Here is a 12,432-nt window from a genome sequence, read left to right as displayed (position 1 = left end):
ATCTGGCTATCATCAAATTAGAGTGAATGAAAGAGACATTTCCAATACAGCTTTTCACACAAACCTTGGCCACTATGAATTTGTGGTGATACCGGATTAACTAATGCTCTTTTTACATTCCAGGCCACTATGAACAAAGTATTCCGTCCCTACCTCCAAAAATTCATGGCAGTGTTCTTCAAAGACATATTTGTTTATAGCCGATCCAAAAAGGAACACCTTGAACACTTGCAGATAACTCTAACGATGTTACAGCAACATTGTTTTGTTGCCAAATTGTCTAAGTGTGTTTTCTGCCAATGTCAAGTTGAGTATTTAGGCCATATGGTGATCCGAGAAGGCCTACAACTCGACACTTCAAAAATTACAACCATTGTTGAGTGGCCAAAGCCATCCAATTTGAAGCATTTTAGAGGTTTTCTCTGGCTTACAAGTTATTACCGTCACTTTGTGGCTAGATATGCACGCATCGCTGTCCCGTTGACTGATTTGCTTAACCAAAACAATGTTTATTGGGATCATTGACTGACCTTGCTTTTTGAGAGACTCAAGGCGGCGTTACCCATACCCCTGTGTTGATGCTTCCAGATTTTTCTAAAACTTTGTAGTGGAAACGGATGCTTCTAGCCATGGAATAGGAGTTGTGCCTGTCTATCTCAAAATGGTCAACCCAATTGCATATTTTAGCAAGAAGCTCAGTGGGGGACCTACTGTGACTTCCGTGTATGTTAGAGAACTATATGTTATCACTCAAGCAGTAGCAAAATGGAGACATTACTTATTCGGCCGCCGCTTCTGTATCAAAACTAACCATCAAGCCCTTTGTAAGTTAATGAATCAGGTGCTGTTGATCCCTGATTAACAGTACTACCTCACCAAGTTATTGGGGTTTGACTTCAAAGTGGCGTATAGATCACGCACCTCTAACAAGGCAGAAAATGAACTGTCTCGACAAGAGGGAAAAACTGTACCAGTGTACTTCCAAGCTTTTTCCACTGTCCAATCTTCACTAATACCTTCCTTAGAGCCACAAAAGAGGACCTTGATGCTAAGTTGTTGGTTGAACAGTATAGTCAGGGGGAGTTGTCTCCAGATTTACGTGTTCAAGATGGCTTAGTGGTGAATCGCAGAAGAATCTGGGTGATGGATGTTGGAGGTATGCATGAACTGCTGCTGCAAGAGTTTCATACCACTCCTACAGCGGGACACCATGACGAGCTTAAAACAAATAAATCCCTTGGCAAGTTATTTTTGTGGCATGTTCTGCACAAAAGCATTCATAAATTTATTCAAGAGTGTGATATTTGTCAGACAACTAAATACATGACTTCTAAGCAACAAAGACTCCTTCAACCTTTACCTGTTCTAAGTGGACCGTTGATGAAAGTCTACTGGTGGCAATGGGACGGATAACGGCAGATTTTTGCCCTATCCGACCCCGTCCCACCCTACAATAACTCGTATTGAACCCGCCCGCTTCTACTCGCAGGTAGTAAAAAGTTAAACCCTAACCTGGGCAGGTTTAACCTAAACCCAACCCTGCCCTGTTAAAAACCTGCCCTGAGCAGGTAGGGGCGGGGTGGGTACCTACAGGTTCGGATAGTGTTGCCACCCCTAGATGGAGCTCTCCATCCATGTACTTCATTGTTCAATTACTAAAATCGATAGACTACTCAGCTATTTTGGTGGTAGTGGATCGATTTAGCAAGACTACGCATTTCGAACCACAACGAGAAGGATTCACAGCAAGTACAATGGCAAGAATCTTTATTGGATTGGTGGTCAAACTCCATGGTTTTCCTTCCACTATCGTCTTGGATCGAGACCCCCTGTTCCTCAGTCGATTCTAGCAACCTATTCGAGTTCAATGGCACCTAGCTACATTACAGCACGGCTTACCACCCGCAGAACAATGGCCAAACCGAGGTGACAAATCGTTCTTTGGAGTAATACCTTCACGCTTTTTCGCACTCTCAACCTCAACAGTGGGCATTTTTTTTTACTATGGGCAGGGTTTTGTTATAATAGCTCCTTCCATTCAGCTATTCAAATGACTCCGCATGAAGCCCTGCACAGATTTCAAATTTGCTACTAGGGTACACCCTGGGAGCCTCGCCAATTTTGGAAGTCGGTTTGTTCTTGCTCTCGTAAGAAATTCCGAACAATGAGCTTTCCTATTACCTACACCAAACAAGAAGTTGCATGAAGAAACAAGTAGACAAAGATCAAAAGGATAAGGAGTTTCAAGTAAGTGATTGGGTACCATTAAAACTCAGGCCTTACTGGCAGCTTTCTCTCTTATGCAAAGGAACACCCAAAGCTTGGCCGTCGTTATTTTGGCCCTCACCAAGTGATGAGCAGAGTGGAAAAGATAACTCATTGACTTGCCTTGCTAGAAGGAAGCACAATCCATCCTGTGTTTCACATGTCCATGCTCAAAGAATTTCATGGAGCCCACACCATGGAAGCCCCTATTCTTACAACGGCATCCGCGATGTTTTAACCAACACCAACAGCAATAATCAGTGCTTGATTGATAGAGATGGTATGTCAGTGGAACAAGTGCTAGTGGATTGGAAGGGGTTACCAAGGAATGAGACAACTTAGGTAGATCTTGAGGAGTTACTTAAGCTGTTCTCTGATCTTAACCTTGAAGACAAGATTTTTTTTTTGGTCTTTTACACTACACACCCATACACATTCACACACCCCACTACTATTATGGGTTCTATAACCTCCTGAGCTTACTCAGGCAGCATTTGGTGGAGAGATAGAGACGGAAAGACTAAGACTGAGAGACATAGATTAAGAGACAGAGATTGAAATAAATCTCAGTATTTTGTTTGGTGCAAAGTAAGAGACAGAAATTAAAATAAGAATAAAATTCTAATTTAATTTGTACAAAGGATAAAATTAGAATTAATTAATTGAAATGAAGGTATTTTAGGTATAAAATGTTATTAAAGTTTCAGTCTCTATCTCTAAAAATTTTAGTTCCCTGTGTCCCTACTTTTTGAAGGTACTGAAATACTGAAATTTTAGGGATAGAGATAATTAGACAGAAATTTTAATATCAGTATCCAACAAACATGATACTAAATTTTAGTCTCTCAATCTCTGTCTTAATATATATCTCAAAATAAATGCTAGCTCAGGATTCGAATCCTTGTGCAGCTGCTTGTGAGGCAGCAAATTCTGGAACAGGACATGGGTCGATAATAGACAGAAGTCCATCGAGTAAGAGGGAGAGAAAAGTCGCATTTTAAGTGAAGGACTATCATATAAAAAAAATAGATAAGGGACATGATAGATTATTGGGGAATAGGAATTAGTTAGGATTCAGATAAATAAAATGTAATAGGAAATGAAATAGTAGACAAAGAAAATTTACCTAAAAATATTGAAGAGTCTTTCACCCTAAACTCGAATTAGGATAATTTTTGGTGTCGTTGTTACCGCCGTTTTTCAATTATATTCAACTTTCCACTTTTTCATTTTCATTTTTATATTGCTTTCATCAATTATATTGATTGTTAAGCTTAACAACATAGCCGGAGATAATTTTCTCTCTTATATATCATTCTCTCTTGTTTCTAGGTCCTGTTTCGTCTAAACTACAAAATGCACATATAAGATAAGGAAGATATAATTGTTGTGCATACTACGTCGCTTAATAATATAATAGTAATAATAATAATCTTGGTTCTCAAAAACTAGTATAATATGCAGAGGTAACTTGGGTTTCGACTTTGGACGACTTAATTTAATAATAGTCTAGATTGTCATCAAATACTAGATAATAACACCAGATAAATCACATTTGGAAAATGATTATTGGGGATTAGGCGTCGTAGAATCTATAACCAGATGCATCGGCATAAATATAATATTCCTCAACCCAGCAACAATGGATGCTAACATAATGCACACTCCGATGAATATTGAAGCCTGAAATTAAAAACACACAAAATAAATTTTCGTAGTCAATGTATGTATAGATCCTTTGGGTTTGTAGTTGTCGTTAGACTAAACGAGTTGGTGCAAATTAAATCTGGTATCTAAAGCGAAAGTTGCCAATCATGTAATGTGAATTCATCATTACCCAATTAATGAACCAGTTGATGCTAAATCTCTTTGGCTTCTTGATTATCAACCACATTATACTTGGAAGCTGGAAAAAAAAAAAAAAAGAGAGAGCCGGATATTGTTGACTTCATTTTTTGGGTTTTGAATTAATTATATTCATGTAAATTTGACAACAAAAAATACTACTAATAATAATGTTACGAGCATGCATTGAGAAATAAAAAGAGAGACTTACAAAATATGAAGTGGGACCAATACCAAATCCACCAAAGAAGCCAAGAAGATCACCAAAGCAAGGGAAAGTCACCCCAATGAATAAGGTACAAGCTGCATGCAATATTATAAACAAACTATGGTAATAACTTCATTGATGAAAGGACTATAATCAATGAGAATTGATTTAATTAAAGCAAAAGGGGTATGTGGTGTGATAGTGATAGGCTGATATAGATAGATAGATAGTTCTTTCGAGTTTTGACAAAGAATCTCACCTACATAAGCAGATCGAGCAACTAGTCTTAGAGTTAGTCCTTCAGGGATGTTTAGTCTTTTACTAATCACCTTCTCAATCAAGTCATAAACAGGCATAGCAAAAACCTAAAATCCATGTTTATATATTACCACATCAATTACTTAACATGAAAAGTTATAAAGTATTTTTTTCACTTTTTCAGTTTTTCTTTATGAAATTCTAAAAACAGAAAAATTAAATAAATCTTACGGTAAAATGTAATTTTTTTTCTTGTTTTATGATTCTAATACATCAAAATTTTAAAAAGTTTTTATTATTATATTCAAGATAGCTAAATCCAAATTTATTTAGTCCAAACAAAAAGAACTAAAACATATCTTGTTAAAAGAAGTTATAATATATAGTTTGGTTTAGACATACCTGGTAGCTACCAACCATGTGAATGAAGACCATTAAGTTAGCAGAGGCAATAAGCCATTGAGGAGTTTCCAGTGCAATAACCACATCATCACTAACATCTCTCCCAAAAGCCCAGTAACCTGTTATTGCAACTGGGAAATAGCATATTGCATTTATGAAATATGCAACAATCACACCTTTCCACATTGCAATCTTTGAAGGCTTTTCAGGTGTTGATGGAATTGTGGCCTGAATTTCTAGTGTCACTGCATGCCCTGCAAATGCAAATGAGATTTGACCTAATGCATTGCACACCCCCCATATTAATTCCATTCTGCTGCTACTTTTCTTGTACTCATAGCTAACATTGCTACTTTGCCCTCTGCTCAAACATGCCACCCATGCTATAGTTGAATAGCTGTGTAGTCAAATTAAATTACCCGTCAAAATTATTAGATATAATTAATGTTAAGGTAAAGTACTTTTAGTCCATAACTTTTAGGTTAAAGTTTAATTTCTTTTTTAATATTTAAAATATTTTATTTGATTTTATTTTAATCATTTTATTAAAATTAAGTTTTTTTTTCAAATTTTGTTTATTATGATTTTCTTTTAGATAATGACAAAAATTATAATTGTATCAATTGTAATGATTTGAGAGTAAAAATAAAAAAATAAAAAAAATAAAAAATAATTAAAAAATTGTACTTAAAAAAATAATTAATTTTAATCAAAAAATAAAAAATAGAACGAAATAAGATATTTAAAATAATACTTTATCGTTCATATTATATGTATATTAAAAAATCAATCACTAAATTAAATGAGCTATTAATATAAATACATGTTAAATATAAATATATATTAAAAATGAATTAAACGTACTTATATTTATATACAAATACGAGTGATTCGATAACTAAATTTTGGTGTTTACATCATTTATTTTTTAATTTTAATACTAGTTTTTTTATTATATGTTGTATGAAAGCATGCATGATGATGATGTACCTGACTGACATAACGGCTGCAATTAAAGAAACACCAACAGCGGAATTAAAATTGGGAAGTTGGGATAGAAAGAAATGAATGACACCAAAACTGAGAATGGCATGAGACTGTTTGAGTTTTGTGCAATCGGTGCATGCTATCTCCCTGAACCTGTTTAGGCATTTCCCACCAACAACCATATACACAATGTCACACCCAACTTGGACTATTAGTTGCAGCGGAAGCACAACCCATGCTCCTACTTTTGCTCCAAATGCATATCTTCCAAGATCATGGTACCGATCGAAACGTGTTCCACCTACACATTCATGCAGCTCGATCATTTGCCTCATTGAGTTTAAGGTTAGACCCCATGATACCAACAACATCAAGATTCCTGGAACCCTGTATAAGGAACACAATATCACAATTTAGTTCAGGGTTCTCTCTAGTTCTCCCAAAATAACAAATAAATAAAATAAAATATAGTTTTACGAATTTGGATTATCTAAATTATGAATTTTTACTTACAAGGTAAAGTGTAACCTTCTATCATTCAATATTTTCTCTCTCGTATTTACTCTTAATCCCACTTATAAAATAGATGTGAGAGATCACACTTTATTCTCTAAAATGAAATTTAAAATTTAGAGAATCCAAATCCTAGTTTTACATATAAGGAAAGAGTAAAAAAATATATAACAAAAGATGGTTAAAAAAGTTTCATACGAATTGTTAGAAAGCGAAATTCTCAAAAATGGAGACAGAAATATTTTGTGTCGTCGCATCTGCTCCCTTCGCCGCATCGTCGCATCTGATTTTGTGATTCTATTCTTCGTGATAAACCTTGGGGATCAATTTTTCTGTGCCAATTTTAGATTTATCATACTCTGCTTTGTGCTTTGTGAATCTGCGGTTTTACTCTGGTTTTGATGATTTTTTTCTGCAATCGAAGCTAGATATCTAAATAACTTAGTTGATTGCCATCCTAGTTGTCGAAATTCGATAATTTAGGTGTTGAAGATGGATTCGGATGGTGAGAATGGGAGGAGGAAACCAGAATGTGAAGCAGTAGGAGCTCTAAATTCAAAGATGAAGGGTACTGGAAATCAGAGCAGCAAAAACATGATCTTCAGAGCTGATAAAATTGATCTCAAGAGTTTGGATGCCCAGCTAGAAAAGCACCTGAGCAAGGTTTGGTCGAGAACGATGAGCCTCGACGTTAAAAGGCCAAAGGAGGAGTGGGAGATTGATTTGGCCAAATTGGATTTAAGGTATGCAGTTGCTCATGGCGCTTATGGAACTATTTACACGGGCACATATGATACACAAGATGTTGCAGGTATTTAATTTGCATCTCATTAACATTTTTTATATGTTTTCCATTTGATGTCTTTCAACATTTTTATTATTTAATGATATTATCTGCAAAAAAATATGATCTCAAATCCTCAATGGAGTTTTCAAAATAACTTGTGATCTAATATCTCTTCTGGCAGGTTTTTCTAAAAGAAGAAAAATGAAATTTGATAGAAAAGCTAATTTTCTTCCTTTTCTCATCTTTGTATTGGAAGACACATCTGTTTTTTAATAATGAAGTGAAATTGCTTCTAATGGCAAGTGCTGGCTGCCTGAAACCTTGATGTTTATATTACTTGAATTTGTGTTGATTTTTATCAAACGAAAAGTAACTAATTCTAATTATAATAATGCAATAATGACAAAAGAAAAGTGGCATTGTCTTATTTTGCTGAGAAAAGACAAAATGTTGGAATGGTATGGATATGTTGAATATAGAAGCATCATTCTAATTATAATATCCTTTTGAGTCTGCAAGCATATTGCAGAATGAAAATATTATTTTTATAACGACTATGCTGCCGTCTTGAATTTTTATAGTGAAAGTTTTGGACTAGGGTGAGGAGGGGTGTAGCTACTGCTGCCGAAACTGCCGCTTTACGTGCATCTTAAGGCACGAAGAATGAGGTTCGAAAATTCAAGTTGAAGCAGCCTTATATATATACCTGACTATAGCAATACAGTTGTTAACATTGCTGAGAATGTCAATGATAGCTACATTCTTTATGAACCAAGTTACATGAATGTAAGACTTCTTTTGCTAACCATCTACTTTGAAGGTTGAACTTGGAACATTGTGAGAATATTTCTGTATTCTTTGAAGGGGTTAGAACCTTTTTTCCCCTCTGTTTTTTATCTGGTAATTCTTTGCTCTGACCTATTTTTGTATGTTTTCTTTGGGCAGAAAATGAGATTATTTCCATTTGCAAGCTTGATGAATTGAAAGAATTGAACACCATTGGTATGAATTATCATACTCTTTGTTTCCTATGAGTTCCAATACTTCTGAACTCACCTAATGGGATAGCTCGCATTTGAATAATCTTGAAATATCTCTATATTCTCATGTAGTTCTAACCAAAAATCCAATCAGAAAATTTGGCGGGACTCTGACAGGGGTGAAATCTATCACAAAGGTAAAGGTTCTCCAAGATGTTAAGCTCCTTCATTAATGCTTATTTCAGTATTGTATTTCCATTGCTTTATTGCTTGGAATTTTTATGCTTTACTATTTATAACATCTTGCTAAGTTTTGGATTCTCAGGCTCTCCCAGATGAATTAGCACAGAATTCAAAGCTGCAGAATTTAGATTTGGAGAACAATATGCTGCAGAATTCATAATTATCTAGACACTTTTTAACCCTTGTATCTTCATCGTTGTTATTGCACCTGTAGGTGCTTAAATCCCTCACAAATTTGAGAAATCTCAATCTTCAAGGAAATCCAGTTGCTTCTATTGAGAAGCTAGGTTACTAGAACGGTAATCCATTTATTTTCTATTCTTATGTTAATTCACATCACTTGCTTCTAAAATTTCATCCTTAAACATCCATGGTGCTATGTTCTAGGTTAAAAAAAAAGCACTTCCAAAACTTCATATATTCAGTGCTAGACCGGTAGATAAAGATGCAAAGAATGAGAAATGTGGCGTGGATGATGGTGGTAATGATTTTTCAGTAGATAAAGTAGGTCAAAATATGAAACATAGCACCAAAGACTCAGAGGGCAAGATTCCACAATGAGAATGAGGATAATGTGGATGATCATGCTGAAGTTGTTGGTGATCTTGAATTTGAGAGAAAATCAAGAAAAAGAAGAAAACTGTTGATGATTTCGAGAAGGAAGGTAGAGTCACTGACAAGGAAAATACGGGTCATAACAAGAAATCAACTAAGAAAAAGCTCAAGAATGATGACAAGCCCACGAACAAGAAATTAGTTCTGCGGGAGAATGTTATTAGGATGGAGAAGAAACATAAGAAAACAGCATAAGAATGAGAAACAAAGTGAACTTGATGTGATTGTTTATATCTAATAGGGTGTTCGAGGTGGGGTTTGGATCGATTTTGAGTCAAAAACTTATCCATCTGAACACTGATTTTACTTGCGGTGCAGTTTGGATTGGATGCTCTTTTTAAAAAAATCTGATTCGATCCGATCCAATTTCAAGTGGTTTGGATTGTATTGGATTTGCAGTTTTATAAAGTAAAAAATTATATACATATAATAAATCTTAACATCAAATTTTAAATAATATCTTAAAAAACCAACAATAACATAACAATAGAAATAAAATTATAGGTTTGTTAAAATAAATAAATAAATAACATTTTGAACATAAAATATTTATTAAATCATAATAATATATGAATAATATAAAAATATATAAAAAATTGAACATATTATAAGTATAATTGTAAATATAATAATAAAATAATAATATTATAGCACCTTGTGCGGTTTGGATTGGATTTGATCGGTTATAAAAATTAGATCCGAAATCCGATCCGATCAATCAGTTTGCAAAAATATAATCCAATCAAATCCGAATTAGTACGGTTTTTGGTTTGGATTAGATTAAACGAGCGGTTTAATTTAGATCAGTTTAGATTTGAACACCCCTAATATCTAATATATCAATATACTACTTGTGTTTATGTTTTGAATTGTGTTTTTGTTTTAAATTGATTTGTTTGTTTTGAGTACCTTTTTTTCTAGTTTGATAATAAGATGAACTTGTTTATTTTTTGAAATACTATGAATATTTTAATATAAGTTAGATAAAAATTTGTCTATATATAGAGTTGTAAATGCTTTTCTAAGTTCTAATTATCGATAGAAAATTTGAAAAATTTGACTTTTTAGCAAAATGAGGAGATGATTAACAAAAAAAAATCTATCGGTGATAGAGAAAAATCTAGCAGAAAGTTACCGACAAAAAATAAATCCGTCGGTAAATAATTTTTGACGAGACTTTTATTGATAGACAAAATTCGTCAGTAACTAAAAATCCATTTGTAATGAATACCAAATCTGTCTTTTATAAATCCGTCTGTAATAAGCAGTTTCCTAATAGTGATTATGATATTTTTTTAATTTTAAAAGTTATTTTATCAAATACACATATTACTTGTATTTATTGAAAATCTTTTTTAATTTAATTTATTAAACATAGATATTACAACTTTAAAAAAATAAAAAATTTTATAAAAGTATAGGAATAAAGAATTTACTGTGGATAAATTGTAAATTTTTTATATAATTTTTAAAAAGTAAACTCGAGATAAATTATAATTTTTAATTTTCAAAAAGCGAATTCGCCGAGAGTGAATTGCCTTAAGCTATATACTCTTTCACTTAGAAATTTCCCATAGTAAAAACTATGAAAAGTCTTACCCTCTTTAAATAAATTCTGTCCATATGTTTATAATTTAAGGTTGAAATCAAGTATAGGTCTACCACAACGTTGAAACATGATATCTTTCTTTGATGAGAAATATATTCCTTTAATTTTTTAAAATTAGTGAAAAATTAATATACATTTATTTTTTTAGTTAATCTAAAAAATAAAAGAAAAGACATTTATTTTAAAACGAAGGAAGTAATTTTCTATAAAAGTGTAAACTATTTTAATCGTGTGNTTAAATATTATATATATATATATATAAATATATGTGTTATTAATTTTTTTAATTTATATTTTATATTTTAACATATATTTTATATTAATAACTAATTTTTTGTGGTTGATTTTAGTGGATATCTAACTTGGTTAATAAATTTATTACCATCCAAGATATGCCATGGCATGGGGCAAGCTGAGAACACCTGCGCCGAGGATGACTGCGACTGTGTGGAAAGTTGAGTGCCACCATTTGGCCCTCCGCCGAGAGGGTCTTTCCATTATTATCCTTTTTTCATCATCTGGTTGAACTTTCTTCATGTGTGTATATATGCATGAAAAACAAAGAGAAAAATAAGACAAGAAAACTGGCTGATTATAGAGCAAGAAATAAAAAGACAATTCTCACCAAGCCAAATATACTTTATAGATTTTTACTATGCTGTAATGTATTAATAATTACCTTAGAAGAGAGACAGTGAAATAATGATGCCAACTCCCTTTTCTACAATCCTCAAGAGTCAGCGCTTTCTCCAATTCTCTTTCGGTTTAACATATAAATTCTTTAAACTTTTATAGAGCAATTAAGCAGATCTGGTTTTCAAAATGGAAGAGTTTAAAACACTAAATTTTAAAATACATAAAATAATTTTTAATATTTATTTTTATTAGACAATATAATTCTTTTTATTAGTTACTAATATATAGTAATTATTAACGTAAAATATTATATTGACTCATACACATGACCGTTAAGTATTTATGTGTGTGATTCGAGCAAAATAGTCTTAAAAATAAAATACAAAACAATCTTCAAAGATTTAAAAAAAATTAAAATAGTCCCTACAAAATTTAAAAAAATTTAAAATAGTTTCTTCAAATTATTTATATATAATTATTTTTAAATTGATAAATTTTAGTTTCTAACATTTTTTATCTATTTATTTCTAATTTGATTATTCATATATACAGAAAAATGTATGCATTTTCAAATCCTAAATTATAAATTGATTCTAAATTTTTTAAAAAAGATTAAAAATTATTAAATAAATTCATATTTATTTTTTATCATGTAAAATATTAATTTAATTTGTAAGTACCATATTTTATAATTATTTTTTAATGACAAAGAAGAGATGAGTTAGTGAAAACTTTTTATTTAGCATATTTTTTATATAAACAATTGAGAATATCTGTGCAAATGCTTACGAAAATAACACTTTAAAACTTATATATATACGATGCAAACCAAATCATCTATAATGTTAAATTTGTAAATTTTGGTCAATTACAAGATTAATGTAAATGATTTATAAAATTTCAATGCAATGTGAAAACTCCTAATACTTTATAACATTTGAAGAAGAAACATCTTTATAAATTCAAGTGTTTTGATCCTGTGTTTTTTTTAATTTTAAAATTCACTGGTTAAAAGTTGCATAAAATAGATTTATAGTTAAAACTATTTATGCTACTACAATTAATAATTATATAAAAAAATTAG

The 12,432-nt window shown here is 32.1% G+C and overlaps 1 protein-coding gene and 1 long non-coding RNA gene across 2 annotated transcripts; one reads left to right on the top strand and one right to left on the bottom strand.

Annotated features, from left to right (window-relative positions):
* Nucleotides 1–3,841: 3,841 nt before the first annotated feature.
* LOC107468002 (lysine histidine transporter-like 6) lies at nt 3,842–11,417 on the bottom strand. The gene is given in 9 exon segments (XM_016087238.3): nt 3,842–3,880; nt 3,883–3,948; nt 4,103–4,171; nt 4,322–4,413; nt 4,578–4,683; nt 4,979–5,375; nt 5,969–6,352; nt 11,095–11,243; nt 11,392–11,417. Coding segments are annotated over 8 exon segments (1,269 nt in total). The 5' UTR covers nt 11,211–11,243; nt 11,392–11,417.
* Nucleotides 7,878–8,684, top strand: LOC127741677 (uncharacterized). Its single transcript, XR_008002838.1, has 4 exons — nt 7,878–8,051; nt 8,211–8,267; nt 8,378–8,442; nt 8,571–8,684. It is a non-coding gene; the product is annotated as an uncharacterized LOC127741677 (long non-coding RNA).
* Nucleotides 11,418–12,432: the final 1,015 nt, after the last annotated feature.

This window comes from Arachis duranensis, chromosome 9 (genome assembly GCF_000817695.3).
Source record: "Arachis duranensis cultivar V14167 chromosome 9, aradu.V14167.gnm2.J7QH, whole genome shotgun sequence".
Taxonomy (NCBI): domain Eukaryota; kingdom Viridiplantae; phylum Streptophyta; class Magnoliopsida; order Fabales; family Fabaceae; genus Arachis; species Arachis duranensis.
The sequence above is the reverse complement of the archived record's forward strand: the minus strand, read 5'-3'. Positions and strand labels throughout refer to the sequence as shown.